At 51.6% G+C, this 24,135-nt stretch overlaps 2 protein-coding genes across 6 annotated transcripts in view; both read left to right on the top strand.

Moving 5' to 3' along the window:
- Positions 1 to 19,863, top strand: part of BTK (Bruton tyrosine kinase) — a 30,137-nt gene extending 10,274 nt beyond the window's left edge. For all 5 annotated transcript variants that reach the window (XM_045031405.1, XM_045031406.1, XM_045031402.1 and 2 more), the window contains 18 exons: positions 2,814 to 3,005; positions 3,865 to 3,963; positions 4,869 to 4,937; positions 6,178 to 6,259; positions 8,701 to 8,829; positions 8,997 to 9,061; positions 9,756 to 9,937; positions 10,538 to 10,600; positions 12,501 to 12,555; positions 13,567 to 13,649; positions 13,817 to 13,944; positions 15,137 to 15,211; positions 15,504 to 15,675; positions 16,016 to 16,232; positions 18,094 to 18,158; positions 18,545 to 18,663; positions 18,815 to 18,972; positions 19,333 to 19,863. In XM_045031405.1, coding sequence (XP_044887340.1) covers positions 2,865 to 3,005; positions 3,865 to 3,963; positions 4,869 to 4,937; positions 6,178 to 6,259; positions 8,701 to 8,829; positions 8,997 to 9,061; positions 9,756 to 9,937; positions 10,538 to 10,600; positions 12,501 to 12,555; positions 13,567 to 13,649; positions 13,817 to 13,944; positions 15,137 to 15,211; positions 15,504 to 15,675; positions 16,016 to 16,232; positions 18,094 to 18,158; positions 18,545 to 18,663; positions 18,815 to 18,972; positions 19,333 to 19,404 — 1,974 coding nt within the window. In that variant the 5' untranslated portion in view covers positions 2,814 to 2,864 and the 3' untranslated portion in view covers positions 19,405 to 19,863. The remainder of the gene's footprint in view (positions 1 to 2,813; positions 3,006 to 3,864; positions 3,964 to 4,868; positions 4,938 to 6,177; positions 6,260 to 8,700; positions 8,830 to 8,996; positions 9,062 to 9,755; positions 9,938 to 10,537; positions 10,601 to 12,500; positions 12,556 to 13,566; positions 13,650 to 13,816; positions 13,945 to 15,136; positions 15,212 to 15,503; positions 15,676 to 16,015; positions 16,233 to 18,093; positions 18,159 to 18,544; positions 18,664 to 18,814; positions 18,973 to 19,332) is intronic.
- A 1,233-nt stretch (positions 19,864 to 21,096) lies between these two features.
- On the top strand, positions 21,097 to 24,105 carry TIMM8A (translocase of inner mitochondrial membrane 8A). Its single transcript, XM_045029206.1, has 2 exons — positions 21,097 to 21,369; positions 23,108 to 24,105. Exons 1-2 carry the CDS (start codon positions 21,112 to 21,114, stop codon positions 23,267 to 23,269), a joined length of 420 nt encoding a protein of 139 aa, XP_044885141.1. The 5' UTR covers positions 21,097 to 21,111; the 3' UTR covers positions 23,270 to 24,105.
- The last annotated feature ends 30 nt before the right edge of the window (positions 24,106 to 24,135 follow it).

Below are 24,135 nucleotides of genomic sequence, written 5' to 3'. Positions count from 1 at the left end.
AAGAGCAACACTCTGATGAGGAAACTACAGAACCCGAACTACCAAAAAAGAAAATCAACCTTCTGCTGGTGGCATCTGACTCAGATGATGAAAATGAACATGCGTCGGTCCGCTCTACTTTGGATCATTATCAAGCAGAACCCATCATCAGCATGGACGCATATATTCTGGAATGATGGTTGAAGCATGAAGAGTCACATGAATCTTTAGCATATCCGGCACGTAAATATCTTGCGATGCCAGCTACAACAGTGCTATGTGAATGCCTGTTCTCACTTTCAGGTGACATTGTAAACAAGAAGAGGGCAACATTATCTCCTGCAAATGTAAACAAACTTGTTTCTCTGAACGACTGGCTGAACAAGAAGTAGGACTGAGTGGTCTTGCAGGATCTAAAGCTTTACATTGTTTTATTTTTGGATGCAGTTATTTTTTGTACATAATTCTATATTTATAAATTCAACTTCCATGATAAAGAGATTGCACTACAATACTTGTATTAGCTGAATTGAAAAATACTATTTATTTTGTTTTTTTACAGTGCAAGTATTTGTAATAAAAAATAAATATAAAGTGAGCACTGTACACTTTGTATTCTGTGTTGTAATTGAAATCAATACATTTGAAAATGTAGAAAACATTCAAAAATATTTAAATAAATGGTATTCTATTATTCTTTAATAGTGCGATTAATCACGATTAATTTTTTTAATCGCTTGACAGCCCTAGTAGTTATATAGTTTTAGTTCCAAAATATGACCATGTAGAGCGTGATTTGCAAACCCATGAGCACACGATTAACGTGTATCGCCAGGGAGAGCCCCTGGATGCATGCTGCAAAGTTCAGGTCCATGTTTGGATTTCCAGTACTTACAAATGCAGCAAGGGGATTGAATCTAGAGCTTTGATTTGGGCCCCTTTCTACCTGGATCTGTTCACCAGGACACTAAAGAGAATTGCTCTACTGCTGCTGTGGATGGATGGAGTGGATGACGCAACGTAAGGTGCTTTGGTTGCTTATTTGAACCAAAGTTCTGAGCCTCAGATCCTGCTACGCTGTGGTCAGAAAAGGGCCTGCACTAACGGTGGCTTCATAGGCCTGCACACAGCCAGTACACCTGCCTCAGTTTCCCTTCCATTTGTGCATAGCTAGGAATATCATCTCTGGGCATAATGTATGCATGTACAGTAATCCTGCCAAAACCATTCTCCCCAAACCCCAAAGCACAACAGGTACAAACACAGCAGTTTTCCCATTCCCCCTTCCAGGGCCATCACTTCCAGGTCACCCACCTAAGAGTCCAGTCTGTTCCCAGTTCCTTTGCCCTTGTTCCAGGGCCCCACTCGCCAGGCCAACCATCAGGTCATTCTGTCCCACGACTCTGCAATCACAGCCAAGTCTATTCTCCCACAAGAGAGCTCCCTCCAGGGCTCCACTCAGATCTCTCTACTTCTCTCCCCTTCTCCTGGAATCTGCCCTCCAGCATCAAACCTCCCAATTTGGGCTCAGCTTGCCCTGACCAAGCTCTGCCCAGGGCCCTCTGCAGGAAGAATCTGGGCCAGTCCTCCTCCACAGCTCCCTGGTCCGGCTTGCCTCACCTGTAGCTCTCTCCCAGTAACACTTGCCACTGCTCCTCTCTGTGTCTGGCAGTTCTCCCCTACTGCTTCCTGCCTCCTTCACAGGCCGCTCACTCCAGCTCTTCCTGTCTCCTTCCCTAGGGCCCAGCTGCCCTCTTTTAAGCCCCATTGGGAGGCATTTGACCAACCAGTCACACAGCTACATTAACCTCTTCCCTCATAAGGGGGCCAGGGCCAACGGACAATCATTTCCACATTTCTCCAGGCCCCAGGGCTGTCAGGGACCAGGTCTGTTGTAAATTACAGCAGCCTCAGGGCTGTTCTAACTCCCAGGTGGTAACAGATCCCAAGTTAGGTGAATTGGAAGCAGCAGAGTGCTCCAGCCTTGCCCACTCCCCCAGGCACATGCCTACGGTATCCCCTATACTGAGGATAGTGGGGGAGGATGGGATGAAGCTACTCAGTTAGGGTAGCTTTATGGCCTCTTTGTTCAGGAGCCAGATGCTAGCTGCACACTTCCAAGATATCATCACATGGCAATCAGCCATGTAACTCTCCAGAAATATCACCCACATTTGAATCATGAAGAAACAGTACAAATGAATTTCCCCCTGCCAACATACACACACTATTACACACACACACACATACACACACACTTTTTGAGGTTTCTTGTATGTCACTGATAAGAGTCAGCTATGTCTCCACTGGCTGATTTCAGATGGGGTTTTCCATTTCCCCCCTCCTCTTCTAGCCAGCGTCATGTGGGAGGTTAGCCTGTCATAGCCTGAGGATGTTCCCAGCATCAGCATTAGGGATCTGACCGTAGCTGAAACCTGCTTAGATACCATCATATCTTTCTTGGTCATTCTTGGGACTCAGCAATAAAAATAATAATAATTCAGTGGTAAAACAGGAAACTGAAAGATAAAGATCAAGTGTGTAAATTACTCCCCCTTCCCTTTGCATCTTTGTGACCATGTATCCAGCTATTAACATCTTCAGCTTGCTTAGATCCCAGTAGAAGTGGGTGCGAAATGCCAGTCTGGGATCTCGCTCTGCCTTCCCCAGGTGACAGTGTGAGCTGACAGCGCACCAGCATCCACGATGTCCCGTTGACTTCAATGACAATTGTGGGACTGGACTGTGGGCAAAGGTCTAGAACTCTGCATGATGATCTGGCAGTATTTGGTGGGCTGCTCACTGACTGGCCGGTCTCTGCTTTGCTTTGGCAGCGGCAGCCCAGCGAGTGTGGTGCAGAGGAAGAAGAGGAGGAGGAGAACAACATGGCCTCCACTATCCTGGAAAGCATCTTCCTGAAGCGCTCGCAGCAGAAGAAAAAAACTTCTCCTCTCAACTTCAAGAAGCGTCTCTTCCTCCTGACGGAAAGCAAGCTCTCCTACTATGAGTATGACTTTGAGCGTGGGGTGAGTCCAAGGGCCTACAGAAAAGCAGGGGACATCACTAATGGGGCAAAGGAGGTTCTGCAGAAGGGTTAGCCCCACCAGGGTCTGATCCCCTGCTGGAAGACACAGGAACACTCTTTCCCTGGGTCAAGCAATGACTCCCAGTGGCAGCAGGCCAGGAGTGTGGCGGGTGCTCGGAGGGATAGAGATGAGGGGGAAGGGAAATGTATGGGTTTGAGGTTTGACCTAGTCACTGTGCACGTCCGACTGTGTCAGTACATCCTGTTCAGGCAGAGACGGAGACTGGGGTAACAGTCCAGGCTGGTGCCTAGAGATTAACCCTGCAGCCAGCTTGGGTGCAGATCAGACTCCAAGCTTAGTGGCTGGCCCCTTTCTCTCTGTATAATGGGAACCCCCCTCCCCTCTCCTCCTCTTCCTCCTCCTCCTAAACTCTGGGGAAGCTTGGATCCCAGATGCTGATCCACACCCAATCTTTGCAGCTCACATCCCTCTCTAGTGCCATGGGGCTGCAACAGAGTCTAGGAACTGACAGCTGCCTTCCCAGCTCACCGGGGTAAAAAAGCGTGAGCCCTGCCAGGCATTTATTCCAAATGCAGTTTCTCAGGAGACTGCCAATACAGCTCAGAGCCCAACATCCCAGGATCTCCGGGGGAACCTGCTGGTGGTACCTTGTGATGGCTCCAGGAACTGCTGGAGAGGAGTATTAGGCTCTGGGCTAAATCCTGCCCTCGGATGCTGAAGTCAGTGGGAGTTACGTGTAGGTTTCTGGGGGCAGGGTCTGTGCTGAATTCTGGGGGTCTGAATCATGGGGGGTCTTGTCTGCCTCCCCCCAATTCCTCTCCCTTGTTCTCTTTTGCAGCGACGAGGCAGTAAGAAGGGGTCTGTGGACATTGAGAAAATCACCTGTGTGGAGACAGTGGTTCCAGAGAATAATCCTCCCCTGGAGCGGCAGGTGCCGGTAAGAAAGGAACATTGCCCCCCTCCTCCCATCCCCAGTGCTTCCTCCCAGCCCAGCTGTCCCTGGCAGGAACACAGGCCGACGGCAGCCCTTCTCCCCACCGTACCTGCAGGGTGTGCCCAGCCCCTGTGGGGAGATTCCTGCCCCAGTTCTTCGTGGAAAGGGAGTCGAGTCCTATGCCACTGGCTGCAGGTCCTCTGGGGAATTAAGGTCGGGGCTTCTGGCTGCAGGCTCCTAGGGAACTAGGGGGCAAGGCCTTTTCCAGTCCCCTTGGGACATTGGTGGGGGGTTCCCTGATTCAATCCTCAGAAAATGGGGGAGCTTCCCACTCCATTTCCAGATGGGCATTTGGGGGTTGCACTCTAGTCATCTGGGCACACTGGCCCCCACTGCATGGCTGTTAGCCCTGTTGCTCTGTCATGACAAATGGCATGTTAGGTAGAGCATACGCCAGAAGCAAGTCCTGGTGTAGGGGGTAACTGCTAGCTGCTTTCCCAATCTCATAGGCCTCTCCCAGCCCTGATGCCTGGAGAAGCAGAGGCAGGGGAGCAGGCTTTGGGTTTGTCTGTCTACTGTTAGCTCTCATACTGGCCCAAAAGCCTCGTTCTGAGATCCCTGGGTGCCTGGGCGATGGGCAGGCTCTGTGTGCTCTGACATGCCAGAGGGTGGCGAAAGGCTGTAGCAGATTAAGATCCCAAATCCCCAAAGACCGGGGAGCTGCCCGTATTACAAAGCCCTGGTATCCAGAGCCATAGAGCACACAGCAAATTCGTTATACAGCACTAATCTGTGGAGCCAACAGGACACTGTGCACATCCAAGCTAAGGGCCTGGTACTTGGGTACTGCAGGCACTGGTAGCAATGCTCCAGAATATAAATCCACCTTCTCTGTCTGTCTCTTGAAGAGAAAGGGGGAGGATTACAATGAGATGGAGCAGATCTCGATCATAGAGCGGTTCCCGTACCCTTTCCAGGTGAGTCACTCTTCCCCTCAGCTCCCACTGGGGCTGGCTGCAATGAGCTCAGGCTTGCTTTGCATGAGGAGAAGGCAGCAGGGATGGGGTGGAGGGTAGGGCTAGTGTTCCTATGCTTTGCTGTACTGGGATCACATGCAAGGTGCTGTGCTTAATCCACTTTGAAAGTGGGATAGGCTAACCAGGAACACTGCGCTCTTACTCCAGAATCAGAGTACCCACACAGGGTGCTAATCTGGGATAGCTATTGTGCTTTGCATTCACACCCAACCTTAATCTGAATTAACTGTCAAGTGTAGACAAACCCTTAGTCCCTCTGACCCTTAACTTCCCATCTGTACAATGGGGATAATGGGACTGCCCTACCTCACAGGGGTGTTGTGAGGCTAAATACATTACGGGACTGGGAGGTGCTCAGACACTGCGGGGACCAAATAAAAACTAGATGTTGATGTGAAACCAGTGGGTATGTACTTGGCACAGCTCAGCCTGCTGCCACCTGTGCTACTGCGGCAACGCTATTTATACTCACTCTAGCTCAACGAGCTCATACACCCCAGCTCATAGTATGGACGTAGCCTTAGTTTCTATTATATAGTGTTGCTTATACAGTAACTTTCTCACAGTTTTACTGTGCTGGCTGTAATGTGGTAGGTACATTGGTGTCTGAGCCAGGGTGAACATCTGGGCCTGAGGTGCACCATTTGAATCCAGATCCAAACTTCCCCCAAATTTCAGATCCAGAGTTTTGGTTCTACCCGCAAGAGAACCTGGGGTCTGCTGCAGAGTTTGGATCTGGGGGTGTTCAGATCTGCGGATTTGGTTCAGGTCCATCTCCAATATCTTGGTTAGCTACAAACGGACACAGTTTTCTGGATTCTAGTTCTGGAGACTTAAAGACATTTTGCTCTTTGTGGACTGAATTCCGTATGAATCTCCCCTCCTTAGCCCTCTCTGATCCAGTCATAAACTGCTACTGGGCCCCATAAGCTGCCTGCCCATTCTCTGCTTGTCTGAGTCCCGGTTGGTGAACAAAGCAGCCCCTGACATATTGAAAGTCAAAGGAGGAAGTGGAAAGTCTTGGGGGAGGGGGCTTATTTATAACCTCCTGGTCACAGTCTCATAAGCACAGCAAAGGGGCCAGAACAAAATTAAAGGGGTTATGCTCTGCAGCAAAAGGCCCCAGTCCCCACCTTCTCCCCTGGCTGCTCTGGAGAGCGTAAGTCTGTTTGTCCCGCAGGTGGTGTATGATGAAGGACCCCTCTACGTCTTCTCTCCGACAGAGGAGTTACGCAAACGCTGGATCCACCAGCTGAAAAACGGTGAGTCTCTGGCTTTCACAATTAAACCTTTTAAAAAACCTTGCATGGGGCAAGGCAGGTGCCTGTATTCCGCACGGGGCAATGACATCAGCTTTGGGTTAGAATCATCATAATTTCATTTGAGCTGGGACCATATTGCAATGATGCAGTGTAGCAGGGCTGTAATACTTGTGGGCAGCTGAAATCTGATGGAGCTGTGTGTGTGTGGGCTTGTGTGTGAGGGGGGAGATTAGCTGTCTGAAATGACACAGGGAAGTTCACACATGCAAGCCGGAAGGATGTCAGTCTGATAACGGGGAAGTCAGTTATTGCATGACAACTCCCATCTTCTTCAACAGCAGGCATTTAGCAAAGCCTGTAGCTCAGATCAGCTTTTCACTGGGTGACAGTGCTGTGTTCACACTACTCTGCCTGGATCCTACCACTTGCTTCCACTCTGTCTGGCAGTGTGCCCTGGTCTCCCCATTAACCATACCCCTGCATTGGCTGCCCCTTCAGCTCTCCACGCTGCAGCCCTTAATGTCACTCCTCAGCAGCTGCTGCCTTCAGTGGCCAAACTCAGCCCAGAATAACAGAGCTCTGGTTGCCCATCAAGTGCCACACACTGAACCCAGGGCTGCTGCTAGAGAACACGTGGACTAGCAGGTTCTGGCTCCTGGGAGAGGAGGGAGTGTCTCTCCAGTGAGGGGTGGTGCTGTGCCGCAGTACCATCTGTGACAGTTTGCCATGACAGTCATGGAACCTTGCGTGCGGGGACATTGGTGCATCTGATGCCTAGTAACAAGGACAGAACAGCTGCTTTAGTACCTGGTCCTGGGGGGGTCTCTGAATCAGGAGAGGCTCCTGAACAGGCAGGCAAAGTGAGACTTGCACAAGGAGGGAGTGAAATTAACATTTCCAGTGCCACCACATAGAGTTTAGCAGCCTCCTCTGCCCTGGGTGTGTCTCCAGATCCAGAGCTGAACTTCCTCAGCACACGGGAGTTTCCAGCTGCAGGGCTGGAGTGGGCCCATTTGGGAGAAAAGGGGCAGCTTTCGGAATTAACCACCCATAGTCACTTTCCCCACAGCAGTTCTTTGGAAAGGCAACAGGCCAGTACAGTGACAGCTGTGCAAGGACAGTGAGGGCTTTACAGAGTTTGAGTTAGGGGCCCCCTTCTCTCCCTTGCTCTGGGCTAAAGGAGGAAGGGGTCTGCCGGAGGCAGGATGTAATTACAGAGAGTCAGGCCCCTAGTGCGACTGTGCAGCAGCTGGCTATGAGCTGCTCTTGTTGCTCTTGTTGACTCCAGGGGGAGCTGCTCACAGGCTGTGCTGCATAATCATGTTCTTGGGAACATCATAGAGTAGCCTCAGGGCTGCCGTCAGCGCAGTTCCAAGGAGTTGTCCTAGCAGACTGGGATTGCAGGAGTGCTAAGGCGTTCCAGCCACACTCATTTCTCTCAGCCATCCCCCCAAGCTAGGGGTTTTGAGGACAGTGCTGTGCTGGCTTCACTCCCCTGCAGGATCCTTCTGCACAAGGAGAGTCCACAGCTGGACAACCAAGCCAGTTGTCTGGTTTCTATTCCTGGGGCAATACAAAGTAGGCTTACTGGGCTGAGCATATAGTTTATAATGTCTTCCTCCCTCTTGTCTTTCCAGCACAGCTACTGAACTATCACTAGTATTGCCAGTAACTCAACCCACTCAGATCCACCACCAACTCCCCAAGCACAATCGGGGGTACAAGGTGCTATGGTCTCAGAGCTGTTCTAAAACCCTCTCACACTCCCCTTTGTCTGGTCCTGGCTTGTCCACTGGAGTCTCTGATTTCAAGACCATTGGAAAGCCAGGACTCGCCAAACCTCAGCAGGCCAAGGTACATCCTGCTGGATAGCAGGCCTGTCTCACCCCTCTCTAAACCAGTCAGAGGGAAAAGGCACCCAAAGGAGAAGAAGAATGACTGAACACTAGACAGGCCAATCCCCATTGCCTGAAGTCCTGTGGGAGGGCTGAAGGTTTCAGGTAATGGGGGATTGGGTTATTGGGCCAGCAGGCTTTGATAGCTGTGTTGGGGTCCCCAGGTGATAAAAAGCCAGCTGATTTCCCATAGGCTCTGCAGCTCTGTGTAGGAGCTCTGCAGCTTCGGTCAAACCCTGGAGGAGAGATCCAGCCTTTGGATAAATGAGAGTTTGGGGGAACTGGGCTTTGGCTCGCCAGGACACTCAGATGTCCCAGTACTGAGTGTGAGAGTAAGGCCTAGATAGAAAAAAAATAGGTAGGTGCGACTGTGATTCAAGAGGGGGGCACTGAATGAAGAGCTGACGTGAGTTACTAAGAAGCCTCCCATCCTTTTCATCTGATTGTTTATTAATTGTATTCTGGGAGCACCTAGGAAGTTAAGTTCTTACCCCTTGTGGAGGAGGCAATGCCCATTGTACAAACAGGCTTTCTCTTCTGCTGCAGTGATCCGTTACAACAATGACCTGGTGCAGAAATACCACCCCTGCTTCTGGATTGATGGCCAGTACCTATGCTGCTCTCAGACAGCCAAAAACGCAATGGGTTGCCAGGTCCTGGAGAGCAGGAATGGAAGTAAGACACCACCTTCCACCCCCAGCCTGTCCTCCATTCCCCTTCTCTGTGCTTCAGTTCCTCGCCCCGTCTCTGGAAGGCAGATCCGGATCACCTTCCAAGCGTCTCACCAGCCACTGACCCTGATAAGTTTTTTAGCTTCTTTTGCTTCATTTCTTATCTTAAAGGTTTAAAGACCGGGTCTCATCGCAAGACAAAGAAGCCTCTTCCCCGGACCCCTGACGAGGATCAGGTATGAGAGGAGTGGCTGGGATCAGTACTTGTAACAGGGTGGTCTGTCCCCTTGGAGAGCAGTGGGGGACTGGGGCCAGCCACGCCTTTTCTAAGGCATTTCAGAACAGGTGGTTCCAGGATCACCAGGTGTGCCAGCCTGCTGAGCATTAGGAAGAGAGAGAGAGAGAGGCCAGCAGGAAGGCTCCCCTGTTCCAGGCTCCTGATGCTGGCAGGCTAGGCAAGACTGAGAGTGCTCAAGCAGAACCCCAGGGAGGAGGGCTGTGGAGCCCCTGTGGCAAGGGGAGGAGTTTGAGCCTAGGGGGGCAAGGAAAATGCCTGGGGGAAAGTTGCACCTGGGGCCAGAGTAGGATTGGCAAGACCCCCCGGCTGAGAGGGAACTGGGACCCTGGGGAGAGGTGATCCCTGAGCGAAGGAAGGCTTAGAGCTTGGACAGGGCAGAGGAACTGTACATATTTTGTAAGGACTCGATGAACAAGACCCCAAGAGGGGACATGTTGGTTCAACCCCTTCCTGGGTGCAGGTGAGTGCACTGGAGAAACATGCAGGGGGAGCTGAGATGGGACAAAGGCAGTGCCAGGCCCAGGGTAGCACGCTCAGGGACCGAACCCTAAAACAGCGCTCTGTACTGCACGCGGTGAGGGGCGGGATGCTGGGCCCTCACTGTGTTCTGTGCTTCCCCACACCCTGGAAAGATGATGCTGAAGCCGTTGCCTCCCGAGCCGTCTTCCAGCGCCGCGAGTGAGCTGAAGAAGGTGGTGGCACTGTACGACTACCAGCCGATGAATGCCCAGGACTTGCAGCTGCAGAAGGGAGAGGAGTATTTCGTCCTGGAGGAGAGCAACCTGCCCTGGTGGAGAGCCCGGGACAAGAATGGGTAAGAGCCCTGGCGTGGATAATGTGGGGGAGGGACACACGTCACCCTGTACACTCACGATCCTGCACACACTTAGCCCCCTCCTGAGAGCACCCCCAGAGCACATGCACACCCACGTACCCCTGCACGCAACTACCTCACCCCCATGTGGGGGTGCCTCCCTCAGAATGGTGCAGGAGCCAGTGGAGAACTGTCCCCTCTCCCAGCATCCTGCTCACTGAAAACTAAATGTAGGCAGCTTCTGTGCCCTGCAGACACATGCTGGCAGAGTCTGTGCTGGGGACAGCCCCCTCTGGGTGGGGTCACCCCAGGCCTGCTGCAGCTCCATGGCGCAGGCTAACAGTCTGTGCCAGCGTCAGGGAGGGAGGGGCAGCTCATTCACTTGGTTCAGAGGAAGGAGGAGGACTGCAAGGGACTGGCTGTGCATGCCCTTGGTACCGACCTGATCCAAAGCCCACTGGAGTCCATGGAGAGACACTCTTTGGCCCCAGTGGGCTTTAGTCTCTCTGTGGCCATTTTCCACCAGGATTTCTGGGCAGGAATCCTGGGTCTCCCTGCGCTCCCTAAGGAGAGGCTGATGGGTTCTCTCTTCTCCTGTAGGAGGCAAGGTTACATTCCCAATAATTACGTCACTGAAGCCAAGAATTCCCTGGAGATTTTTGAGTGAGTATGAGAAGCCGTGGGGCCAGCTGGGGATTCGGGCTTTATTGGAACCTTTCTTTATTAAGTAGTAGAGTTTAGCTTTTAACATCAGAGCCCCCTGCCGCTCCCATACCCTCTGCCCCACACAGAGCCCCAGAGCCTTTCATTCCTACTGTGCTTTTGTCACAGGCCTGCTTGAGGGTATAGCACTGGAACGTGGGGCTGGAGAACGGCGACTGCCTGTCGCACAACCAGGCCCTCTGCGTAGGGTGACCATATTTCTCTCTGCCCCCTCCACCTCCCCCACACAGGGCTCGCAAGAGCTGCCCTCTCCACACTGCCTGTGGCTGGGGCTGACCTCCACAACACGCGGGTGGTCAGCTCTGAAGGCAGCGCTGCCTGCCAGCAGCAAATTTCTCTGCTCTCCTGCTGGTGGGCACGGCTGCCTTCAGCTGACCCCCGCAGACAGCAGCTGCTGCTCTCCTGCTCTGCCTTGCAGCCAGGATAAATGTGCAGTTTTGGTGAAAAAGTAGGGATGGCCGAGACAGAGCTGAAAAGTGAGACTATCCCGCAGGGCCGGCTTTAGGCCAATTCAACCAATTCCCCTGAATCGGGCCCTGCGCCTAAGAGGGCCCCGCGCCCAAGCCCCACTGGTACACTGTACCGGGGTGTCCTGGCTTTCCCAGGGGGCAATTTAAAGGGCCTGGGGCTCCCAGCAGGGACTGGAGCCTCAGGCCCTTTAAATTGCCACCAGAGCCCCGCTGCTGGAGCCCTGGGGTAGGGCTGTGGGGCTCTGGGGGCTATTTAAAAAGTTCGGGGCTCCCCTTGCTTCTACTGCCCCAGCCCTTTAAATAGCCCCCAGAGCCCTGCCGCTTCCCCAGGGCTCTTGCGGCTATTTAAAGGGCCGGGGCGGTGGAAGCAGGGGAGTCACGGGCTCTTTAAATAGCCCCCGAGCCCCGGGCTGCTGCTGCTACCCCAGTGGGGGAGGGAGGAAGAGGGGGCACTCACCATACAGGGTGGGCTGTACCCCCTGTACCCTCACCCCCTGCCCACAGCCAGCCCCTGCTGCACCCCTTGGCCTGCCCACAGCCCCTCACCCCCTGCCCTGCCCGCAGAAAGCCCTGCACCCCCTGCCCGCAGCCAGCCCATCTCCAGCCAGCACTACACCCCCTGCCCTGCCCGCACCAGCCCCTGTCTCCAGCCAGCCCCACCCCCCTTGCCCGCAGCCAGCCCCTCCCACCCCCACTGCCCTGCCCGCACCAGCTCTGCACCCCCTGCCCTGCCCGCACCAGCCCCAGACCCCTTGCCCTGTCTCTAGCCCCAAGTGTGAAAAATTGGGTCAGGGGGCGCGGGGTAATAGGATCCTATATAAGAAAAAGACCCAAAAATCGGGACTGTCCCTATAAAATCGGGACATCTGGTCACCCTAGCACACCGCCAGGGAGTGGCGGGGACCCAGACATGTGAAACGGAGCTCATTTCTAGTTCAGGCCCATCTTTTTAAAAAAGAACTTTAGGTAGGGTTAACATACATCCGTATTTTCCCGGACATGTCCAACTTTTTGGTTCTTAAATTGCCACCCAGGAGGAATTTTTAAAAATACGGACGTATGGTAACCCTATTGGTACAAAAAGATACATACTGTGGCACATCCCTTAAATTAGAACTTTTTATAGGGAACCGGTTGCTAAGAAATGGAAAGGCTTTTTTTTTACAGTTTTTTTTTAAGTCATCCCTGCCGGGGCCCCGCCGAAAATGTTCAAATTGGGCCCCGCACTTCCTAGCCGGCCCTGCTGTCCCGGCCAAAACAGGATGTATGGACACCCTACCTCTGTGTCACCAGTGAGCTGTGTGTCCACCCCCACAGTGCTTCCCGTCCCGGGGCCTCTCCCTGATCACAGCCATGTTTTCTTGTTCCAGGTGGTATTCAAAAAACATAACCCGGAGCCAAGCTGAGCAACTGTTGAAGCAAGAGGTGACTGAGACATCAGCAAATATTAGCAACCTAGCTCTGCTGGGAGCCTTTCTCCGCTGCAGTCTTTGCTGGGCTCTTCTCAGAGCCCAGACCCAATTCACTCCAGCAAGGAAAGCTATGGGTCACCCCCACAGCATGTTCTCCTTGCTCTTTCTCTTGCCCTCTGAACCCCAGCAGGACACAGCAAAGCTGTCGTGTTCTGCTAGAAGCAGTGGAACCTCGCTGTCATCCCAGCTGAAAGGATCAGAGAAGTGCTGGCGCTGGCTTGGCTAGTGATGCCGTTTCAATAGGAATTAACATCATCTTTAGGCTGGGCCAGATCCCCAGCTGGTGTTGATCATGGTAGCTCCACGGAAGTCTGTGGAGTTGGGTCATTTTACAGCAGCCGAGGATCTGACACGATTAGGGTGACCAGACAGCAAATGTGAAAAATCGGGATGGAGGTGGGGGGTAATAGGAGCCTATATAAGAAAAAGAGCCCAAAATCGGGACTGTCCCTATAAAATTGGGACATCTGGTCACCCTAGGCATGATGTGCAAGACTATAAAGCTGCTGCCTCCTTTGAGCTAGGCGGGGGTATGTTCCTAACACTAGGAGGCGGCGTACATCCTGCTGTGGAATGGCTTTGCCAATCAGGCAGAGCTGGATGGTCCCAGAGGGCTGCACTGCAGAGTCCACTAGCCCCAGCCCAGGGTGGGACGGCCAAGGCCAAAGACAAAGCAAAATGAACCCAAGGGATCTACTCCAGGCTGAGGGGAAGGAGAGCCTATGCTGGGCTCCCCATTTGATTGTGGAGACGCTGCCCTCTTTTCACCCCCTTTCGGTGAGCCAGCCCCTCAGAACCCAGTTCACTTTAACCTTTGCCTGCCCACTCCCCTGTGGAATGAGTACGAGTGTGTGGGGGGGGGGAGGGGGGGGTTGGAATCTCTGGTTCCATCCCTTGTTTCCTCACAGACATCCAGCCCTGTCCTCCATGCTGAATCCCCTCATCCCCTCTCTCTGTATTTCAGGGGAAAGAAGGAGGCTACATTGTCCGAGATTCCACCAGCAAGACAGGAAAATACACAGTCTCTGTGTTTGCCAAGTCCTCCGGGTAAGCGCCATCCAAGGCTGTTTTTCTTTCATTAGACACAGTATGAACAGCTGGCTCATTTCTGTCCCGTTGCTGCCCCCGGCTCTGATGCCCACTTTCCAGGCCCACCTCCCTCACTAGCTGGCACCCCCCGCAATCACTGACTCAGAGTGTGATTGGCTCCGCAGGGACCTGCAAGGAGTCATCCGCCATTACGTGGTGTGCTCCACACCTCAGAATCAGTATTACCTGGCAGAAAAGCATCTTTTCAACACCATCCCGGAGCTCATCACGTACCATCAGCACAACTCTGCAGGTGAGTACGCAAGAGGAAAGAGGACACGAGCAGAGCAGACTTCTGTCAGGGCCCCATACCCTACACAGGCTCTGCATCTCCCTCTCCAGCAATGGGATCAGAAGGGGTTGAAGGCTCTCCTATCCAGCTGACCTCTGGCAGCAGGACCCAAGGGAGAAACAATTCATGGCATGATTTCTCCCTTCCCTATCGCTGGGGTCCCTAGAAGAACAGAAGCCCACAGGCATGATAAGAAACCACCTCTCAAAGAGGAGGCAGCAATTCAGAGGGGGGTGAAACAGTCCAAGCAAAGGCAGGATGAAACTCTATCTTTGCATTCAGTGGTGCTACTGTGCGCGGAACAAGCATGCAGGGGCTGGTCTACTAGAACACTCCCAGTGGCAGGGTGCCATCCCAGAGCACCCCCTTGTGGCACACCAAGACCCTGCTGGCATTCTCCCCCTTCTCCTTGGATTCAGAAATAAACCACTCACATCCAGAGCTTGAAACAATATTCCCTTTCTCCTGGAGTCTGATTTATTTGGTGTAATGAGAATCCCACAAAAGAGCTCCTGCTTAGAGTCCAGCAGAGCTGAGCAGAGTTCCTGTCAGGCTCCTCCCTCTTGGCCCAGGACACCCACTGCCCTCTTTGTTGGGCAGTGCTCCTCAAGTCAGGCCAGCGGTAGCCAATGACATCCAACCAGCCCCCGGGTGGGGGGGCCTCTTTTTACCTTAGTCCTTTTCCCTGGGGTGGGAGAACTCAGTAGGCAGAAACCTTCCCTTGCTAGTGTCTCTAGGCGTGCCTCTCTTTGGGAGCAGCCCTTCTCTGTAAACCTGCAACCCTCCAACTGAACTCCTAGGGACTCGCTAGTCAATTGACTGCATAGGAGGTTGGTTGGCAGCTAATTGCTTACAGGTGGCCTGAGGTGGGCTCACTTGGCTTAAAGACAGGAAGATTGGTCTGACTGCCTTTAAAAGGGCCAGCCACCCTGTGGCACCCGGTTTCTGAATGCTGTCACACTCTGGGCCTCAGGAAGCACAACAGGACAGACAGTGCTGGAATTCAAAGCAAGGACTGTAGGTTTGTGCTGATGCAAGAATATCCTTGTCTTCTGGTGGATGCTGGAGTTGCATCTTCTTTTCTGGAACATCAGGAGGTACATAGAGCAGGGATGTACCTCCATCACACTGTAACCTCTTTGCTGTGTTTCAGGGCTCATCTCCAGACTGAAATACCCTGTGTCTCAACAACAAAAGAATGCCCCCTCCACAGCAGGACTGGGCTATGGTAATGCCCGCTGTTCTTCCATATGTGTGTGATGGTATTGCACGTTACCACTTGTGTCTGCCTTCAGTGCTACTGCACCATTCCCTGCAGTGACTTGCTGCTCCCCTGCCAGAGCTCTTAGAACATCCTTTACCAGGTTCCTTCCCTTCTAGGACAGAAAAGGGTTGGGGTGGCTGCGAGGGCTCCCTGCAATCAGGACACCTGCACCTTTCCCAACAGCATCCCTTCTTATGCATATGTTTGTCCAGGTGCGTTACTTCCACATCATTGCCCATGCTGCTGTTTGTTACAGGGTCGTGGGAGATTGACCCAAAAGACCTGACTTTCCTGAAGGAGCTGGGTACTGGGCAGTTTGGAGTGGTGAAGCATGGGAAATGGAGAGGCCAGTTTGATGTGGCCATCAAGATGATCAGAGAGGGCTCCATGTCAGAGGATGAGTTCATTGAGGAAGCCAAAGTCATGATGTAAGTGGCAACAAATCCTGTGTGTCTTCTGTGGGGTCTTTACTACAGAGATGTCTCATTTGGCCTTGCTACATCCTCAGAATTCATCCTCCAGGTTCATTCACTCCTGGTCATTCCTGCACTGCTCCACCTATGGACACCAACCCTGCCCTGGAGGAACTACCCTGTTCTGCGATGAGAGGCCACTGCCATTCCCACCTCCTGAGCTTCCTTCCCACAATTTTGCCAGCAGGTGCCAGTTTTGGAATGCTTGCCCTTGCCAGGATCTCAGTCTCCATGCTCCTAGCTTCTCCCCAGCCACTTTCTGAAGTTTAATTTCCTTTCTTGTCCTACAATGCAGGAACTTGTCACACGAGAAGCTGGTACAACTGTATGGTGTCTGCACCAAGCAGCGCCCCATCTTTATTATCACTGAGTACATGGCCAAGGGCTGCCTCCTGAGCTACCTGCGGGAAACCCGGGGGCGGTTCCAGCCTTCTGAGCTGCTGGAGATGTGCAAGGACGTCTGTGAGGCCATGGAGTACCTGGAATCCAAGCAGTTCCTGCACCGAGACCTGGTAGGGTCCATAAGGAACATGATGAGTGACACACATCTTGTGCTGTGAGAATCACTGGGCATCTTTAAAGAAGCCTTGGCTGAACTTACAGACAAACCAAAAAAAATCTAGTTCTCCTCAGTGAAACTAATGGGCGGTGAATTGAGAACAAATAACAGGAAATGATTCTTCACTTAGGGTGTAATGACCCTGTGAGAGTCACTGATGTGGGAGGTCACAGTCATATCCTGGGGCTGGACAACTCAATGCTTGATCGTAGTTGTAGTTAGGTAGATTAAAAATGGGGAGGAAAATCAACTTCAAATCTCATGTTCTGGACAATCAGCGGATTGCTGCAGGAGTCAGCAAAGAATTTCCTCCCAGGAAGAGCCAAAGGCTTAGCATCCTTTGAAGGGTTCAGCTACTGCTGGAGAGGATCCTGGGTTGGAGGAACTAATGGACTGATTCAGTGAAGCAAGTTCTACATATTCCTTTACATTAATTTGACCAGTTTGATTTGAGTCCATCTTGTTCATGAGCATGTAGAGGCAGCAATGCAGCCTTCTCTCTGCAAAGCATCTCTCTCACCCTCCTTTCCCTCCCAGAATATGAGTAGTGTGTACTGTATGTACAGTCCAGCCCTCCTAAGCCTCTGCTCCTCTTGTGGTTTAGTAGAGAGACTGAAGAAAGCACAAGATTTTTCAACCACATTTTTGCCCACTTGGTGTTCTCAGCAAATAAGTAGGGCTGGAAGATCTCTCTGGTCTCAGGCAGTGGTAGACATTGCTTTAGGCAACACAGGCAGGATTCTTTTTGAGTCAAACGTAGTAGAAAAAAGAACAGACTCAGGCTGTGTCTACGTAGCTATGCCAGCGTAACCCCCTAGTAAGATGCAACCTACCCAGACAGAAGGGGTTTTGATGTCAGTGTAGGGACACCACCTCCCCAAAGTTAGCTACATCAACGGAAGCATTCTTCTTCCATCAACAGAGTTGTGTCTACACTGGGAATTAGGTCAGGGTTGTGGTTTTTTCACATCCTGGACCGATGTAACTATGTCTAGCTATGTCAATCTAAATTTTACGTGTAGGCCAAATCTCAGGACCGCATTTTTAAAAGCAGGACTCTCTTTTTACATCTGAAATTTGCCAATGCAGTTAACGTCACCTAGATGTCTGTCTGATTGGACCCCCGTATCAGGTAGTTAAAGCTCTAATGTAACAGACCTGCAAATACCTGTGGGTGTGAAAATGAGAAAAATTATTGGCATCCATAAACTACCATTGCAAAACCGAAGACAGCTTTAAAAGTCAGGGCCTCAGCACTTGAGAGATATTTGGGACAGAAGGCTGCAAATTTAATACAAGAGCTAAAATGAACCATTCAGCTGGGTAACATGTAGGCAGAATTTCCAGTTCTAATCCTGATGCTGGAGAGTTAGTTAAAGGACCTGGGAAGATGGTGAGTAGGGTTAATACTGCTCATAAAATCTCCAACCTGGCCTGATCTACCTTGTAGCGATGCAGGAATGGTGTCAGCTGTGGTGCATCTGTATCTGCCAAGTCTTTCTGACATATCTTGGGTGAAACACCAACTTCTGCTAAGCTCAGTTCTCTCCTCCCCATAGTTGGTGTGTCAGTAACATGACCTAAAGAAATCTTAGTTCATGAACTAAGCACAGCACAGCCATGGTGCTGTGGTTTGGCAACCAGTGCCTTCCTCTGAGCCCCTGGAGACCAAGGCAAGCCATTCTGTGCCAGGCACATTGTTTGATATGGGGGATGGTCACTGCTGCAGTGATTCCCCCTCAGGGAAGGGCTTTGTGTATTTCATATGCCATATTCAATGCTGATACTATGACTCTTCCCATCTCTGCCTACAGGCTGCTCGCAACTGTTTGGTGAATGACCAAGGAATTGTGAAAGTCTCCGATTTTGGCCTTTCCAGGTCAGTTTGCATGCATGCACATGCGTCTCTCTTCCTTTCTCTTTCACACTTTTTCTCTGCATCTCTTTTATCTTCTTCATCCCTTTCTCACTCTCTTCCTCCTTCTCACCCTTGTTTTTCTTTTCTCCCATTTCGCTGTATTCACCTGTCTTCATCCAAATCTCTCTCCAAGCTTTTTCTCCCTTCTTCCTGTCTCTTCCCTCTATCACTCGTTCCTCCACCCCATCCATCTCATCCAGGTGTATTTTCCTCCCGCTCTGTCTCTGTCTTGTCTCTCCATTTCCTTTCAGGCTTGACTGGGTGCAGGAGAGGTTCATTAGATGAAAGAGTGAATGAATGGGGAAAAAGTGTGAAGCAAAATCACATAAAATGTGTATCTACTGCAGGTATGTCCTAGATGATGAATATACAAGCTCCATGGGGTCCAAATTTCCAGTCCGGTGGTCTCCCCCAGAGGTCCTTCTGTACAGCAAGTTCAGCAGCAAGTCTGACGTCTGGGCTTTTGGTGAGTTGAGAGGACAAAATTTCAAGTTGCTGACAAGGAAAGAGTGGTTGCATGGAGTCAGAGAGAATCAGCTCCTCTAGGAAACTGCTTCAGCTATGATCCTATATTCTTTCTGCCCCATGAACTGTCCATGTACATTTCTGTTTGACAGGGGTTCTGATGTGGGAGGTTTACTCTCTGGGAAAGATGCCCTATGAGAGGTTTAACAACAGTGAGACAACAGAACACGTCACCCAAGGACTGCGTCTCTATCGGCCTCAGCTGGCCTCAGAAAGAGTCTATGCCATCATGTACAGCTGCTGGCATGAGGTAGGCCTTATTCCCATCAGTACACATTCTTCGTGTCTACTCATCTGCAAGTCTGCATAGTCACTCCATCCAGTGAACCCAACCTTGCTTGGCAAATGCCATCTGGTCCTGGGGCGGGGAAGAGGCTTTTTATCTCAGGCCTGCTTTACACTTATAATTTATACAGTATAGCTGACTTGGTTAGGGGTATGATTTTTTTTTTACCAGCATGGCTAAATCAGCAAAATCCTTCTGGTATAGATGCAGTTATTACTGGTATATTTACATCAGCAAAACTTTCCTAGCATAGACAAGACTCCAGTATTTATGTAATCATGGGTTTCTACTTCACTGGTATTTTCCTCTATGTGTTTATTTCAGAAAGCAGATGAGCGACCAACCTTCAGAGTCCTTTTGGGAAATATCCTCGAGATAACAGATGATGAACCCTGAACTGCTACTTGAACCAAGCTGTCATTTATTAGTGTTTATTTTTGCCATTTTATCTTTTCTGTGACTAACAAACCTGCCCTAACAGGCACCGGAAAAGTCCTGAAAGAGCCCGCCATACCCAGAAAGGCAGAAAATATCTGGATCCATCAAACAGCATCGGACCCTAGCTTCTCCCACAATCCAACAACTCACTTGTGTTGGAGCCCTCCTGGTACTAAAAAGAATAGCAATTGCTATCGTTACAGATCAGGAACCGCCCTGGAGAAAGGATCCTTGAAAGCAGCACTTCACTGCTGCACTGGGCTCTTGCTACAGCCGAGACTGAAGGGATTATAAATGGCAATAGCCAGGTACTAATGGCCCGTGCAGGAACTACGAACAGAGATTGATCAAAGAAACTAGGGATTTTTGTAAAATAAAACGGTACAAAGTGAGAGGAATTGGGTCACTGAGATCCAATAGCTCCTGTCTACTCCAGGAAAGAGCCTATCTATCTAGTGTGCAGCTCTGGTATGGTTGGCTAGGCAGTAGCCCACAACAAGAGAGTGCTACTAGGTGTGCTTGCCACTCTGGGCAATCAAGAAAAGGCATTTCCAAAATACTGGGATGGGGGATGGGTTCCAAACTCCATGGCCCGTCAGTGGTGGTCACAATTGTGACCAAAGTGGTCCCTGTTGCAGGCAATGAGGCATTATGGGACAGCTGTTGGAGGACTGGTAGGATTGACAGAGGTTGCACAGTATCTGCACCTTCACAGCATCATCCCCAGTAGGACCACATGGCTACCTGTCAGTCAGGGAGGTGGTTTTGCTGCATTGGCGTGAGTGTGTATGTTGGTCAAAGACAAAATGGAGCATGGACACATGCACACAGAGGCTGAGACGAGGCGACTTATGCCAACCCACTGTGTGGTGCATTTTGGCCTGAGTTACCTGCCTGGCAGGAGGACACACGTCTCCTTGCAGCCCAGCACCTGCCCGGCCAGCCCCCAACCCTGCAGATGCAGGCTGGCTGGGACACATTGGCACTGGACCCAGCCCCCCACCCCCACCGGCATGGGCTGGCTGAGGTACATCTCCCTGGGGCCCACCACCCAGGCCCCCACAGGCTGGTTGGGCCATGTTTCCCCCAGGTAGAGTGACCAGAGAGCAAGTGTGAAAAATCAGGAGAGGGGGTAAACTGTTCCAGGAGATTTTTCCCCCAACCTGACATGATGTCATTTTCTTAACATATCCTATTAAAATCTCCCAATTGCTGCCAATAGACCCCGGGGGATCGATGCCAATTCCGGGAGACTCCAGGACAATCCTTGAGGGTTGGCAACGCTAACGCCCATATAAGACAAAGCCACAAGTATTGGACACCTGGTCCCTCTGCCCCTGGGCCTGCCTGGCCAGAGCCCGGCCCCACGAGCTGGCTGGGGGCCGCCCTCCCGCACCCGAGGCTGGGCAAAGGCTGCTGCCCGCGGAGACCCGCCCTGTCCTGCCCCCCCCCGCAGAGGGCGCAGCAGCTTCCCCTCCCCCAACCGGCAGAGAGGCGCTTCGATCCCGTCCCCGGGCTGAGCCCGCCCTTCAGACTCGCTCTGAACACCAGCCCCCACCCTCGTGAATGAATGCGCGCGCCTTGGGTCATCCGCCGCGCGGGGATTGGTTCGTCTCTGGCTTCGTCACGAGAGCGAGGCCTCGTAGCCCCGGGATAATAGTGAGGATGCTCCGAGCATGCGCAGTGCGGACAATTTCCCTCTTGCGCATGCGTGGTGGGGTGATCATCCACCCCCGAGCAAGCTACTGGCAGACACGTGAAGGTCGCTCCCGGCGGCGAGCTGCGTGCCCGGAGCCCGGCATGGAGGCCTCGTCCCCCGCGGGCCTGGGCGCCACTGACCCGCAGCTGCAGCATTTCATCGAGGTGGAGACCCAGAAGCAGCGCTTCCAGCAGCTGGTGCATCAGATGACCGAGCTGTGCTGGGTAGGGGCCGGGCGGGCCGGGCAGGTCTCTCCGGCAGGGAGGGAGCAGGAGGCAGCCCCAGATGCTCCCCGCCCCCCCCGGGGAATGGGGGCCCATCACTTCCCCCCACTCGCTCGGGGGTGACCGGGGTCCCCGCCCCATCCGGAGGTAGCTGCGCGCATCTCGCAGGTGCGGCCCTTGCCGACATGCCCCCCACCCCCTTGTTCCATCTGGGGCCTGTGCTGACAGCGTCCGGGAGAGTAGAGGGGTCTAGGCACCAACACGAGGCTCGCTGTGTGAGAAGGGTAGGAACCTCCCACTACACGTGTGTGTGTATGGGGGGTGGGGGGGGGTTGCTGGAGAACACGGAGGCACGTCCAGTCCCGGTAACCTGTCTCCCCAGCGCTGATGGGTGGCGATGGAGAGGGAAACGCAAGACAGAATTTCAGCGTGTATCCAGATGTCCATCAGAACACAAGGAGACCGCAGGTGTGAACCCAGGGATGAGGAGCCCATAACCCTGAGAGTGTTAGGGTAGTGTACCTGGAGCGTCCTTGAGACCAGTGGCTTGGCGGGAACCCGGATATATAACACTAATTATCCCCTAGGATAGAGCCAGGGAGATGCCCTTAGGTCTAGCCCCAGAAACAGCTTTCAGCTAGAGATTGCATCTTTACTCCTGGTAGTGAGACAGAGCAGCAACATTGCAATCGGTATTCCCGGGCTGTTGGGGAAATCATCTTGACTTGTAAATGGAACATATTTGCTGAACATAAGAGGAAACTTGGTGTAATGTGTCAAACTAGTAGAATCTGGGCTATTTACCATGGGTAGGCAGAAATTCTGGACAAATTAGTGTTTCAGTAACTGCTGGCCCTTGCCAAGGACAGGGGGAAGCCAGGGACAAAATGGCTGGAGCTGCCACTTTGTACAAAATTCAGGGAGAGCACAGGTGCAGCTTTCTGTGAAGGGAGGTGTGCAGCAGGAGCTGGAAACCTCAATGGACAAGGCAGGAGCAAGCTGAGAAGAGGGGGCAGGTGTCTGTACACTCAGGGCAAATCTTGCCTACAGAATTAAGTCAACCTAAGTTACGTGGACACACAATCACCTCAGTAATTGAATTTACACATCCACCCTATGCTCCTTGGGTCAGAGGTGTGTCTCCTCACCAGGAGCGCTTGCACCGATTTAACTGCCAGTGTGGGGAATTTCAGGGTTTTTGAAAGGCAGCAACAGTCCCTGTAAGCAAACCAGTGTCTGCACTGACACTGCATCAACCTAACTACATCGATTTAAGTGCTACGCCTCTTGCAGAGGTGGAGTTATTAAGTTGATGGAGTGAGCAAGGTACAGTGGTGGGAGCTACATTTTAGTATAGACTCTTCCAGAGTTAGGTCGATGTAAGCTGCCTTATGTTGACCTAACTCTATTGTGTAGAGTAGACCAAGCCTAAATGTCGAGCGTAGAGAAACTTGACAACACAGGTTCTTCTCACCCTCGTAGTTGACTTAGTTCTCAGGCTTGTACGTGTCAGCTTATTTAGGTTTGACTGTAAAGTGGGCCAATAAGCATTATGGCAAAGCATGCTAAGTGTGCACTGGGTGGGAGAGAGCCAGGACCCTTCCCTTTGCCAAAGCTACTGCCTATGATGGATCTGCTGTTCCAAATAACAAACCTTTTGTTTGTGAAATGTTAACTTCGTAGGTGGTGACCCTTTCTTGACTCCTCCTCTGACTGGTTCTTTTCATTTCTTGAGCAGGAGAAATGCATGGACAAGCCTGGGCCCAAGCTGGACAGTCGGGCAGAGACCTGTTTTGTGAACTGTGTTGAGCGATTCATAGATACCAGTCAGTTTATTCTGAACCGGTTGGAGCAGACACAGAAATCCAAGTCAGCCTTCTCAGAGAGCCTGTCTGACTGAGCAGGGCATGGACTTCTCTGTTCCCTTAATACAGAGAACTGCACATCAAATGGGAGAGAGAGAGAGGAAAAGGAGAGCAGCTGATGGGACAGCTACAGAAGACAAGCTGTGGGGAGGTTGGCTCCTTCCTCTGTAAGATTCTAGAGTGTCCTGTCATCTGAATGAGCTGAGATCAGCTTTTTGTTTTGTCCTTTAAAATGCCAATCTTGTGAAAATCACAGCTAGACAAGAGAGCCTGTAACAGATGCATATTTACTACTCTACTTGGCGGTGTACTGTTCTCATTCCCACTGACTACCTTTCATATACTGGCTTCATACTGGGATTGTGTGGACAGAACTTCTTAGGTCAAGCACACTAACTCCAAAATGTTTAACGGGGGGAGCACACCAAGATATCTAGGAGGAAGTATTCACGTACTGGAGACAGTGGGGAATGAAACACTAAGTGAAGATTAGGAAGGGGACCACTACCTTAAATGGTCCTGTATTCAGAATCGTTTATGATTAACCCTCCACTAAGAGAGAGACTAGTGAATCTTGGTCTTAGAACCACACTGCAGCTGAGTTGATCTGTGCCTTCCACCTGCCTGTGAAGCATTGCTAGGGGAGGACAACAGCTTGGGTTGCAGGACTGTACCACTCTGTCCTTTGAGCGAAGAATTTGCCTAAGGATGTAGCTATGGGAAGAGATTAAGCCTCATTTAAGATAGTCAGTCATGTGGCCAAGTAACAGTTGTTTCAATTAAAAGTGCAACATTGTTAAAATTGATTTGTTCCATAAACTGCTTTCTCCTGATCATTGGAATAAATATTAATTGGATCAATTTTTTAAAATTAGCTTGTTGTGTTTAGGTAGGAGGGCTG

This window comes from Mauremys mutica, chromosome 9 (genome assembly GCF_020497125.1).
Source record: "Mauremys mutica isolate MM-2020 ecotype Southern chromosome 9, ASM2049712v1, whole genome shotgun sequence".
NCBI classification, from domain to species: Eukaryota; Metazoa; Chordata; order Testudines; family Geoemydidae; genus Mauremys; species Mauremys mutica.
Note: the sequence above shows the minus strand (reverse complement) of the source record. Positions and strands in the feature narration are given on the sequence as shown.

What these genes read in the sequence shown, in the direction of transcription:
- TIMM8A (XM_045029206.1), top strand. Translation starts at nt 21,112, where the DNA reads ATGCTCCGAGCATGCGCAGTGCGGACAATTTCCCTCTTGCGCATGCGT. An exon ending in AGATGACCGAGCTGTGCTGG is followed by an intron (nt 21,370 to 23,107) that starts GTAGGGGCCGGG and finishes TTTCTTGAGCAG; the next exon opens with GAGAAATGCATGGACAAGCC.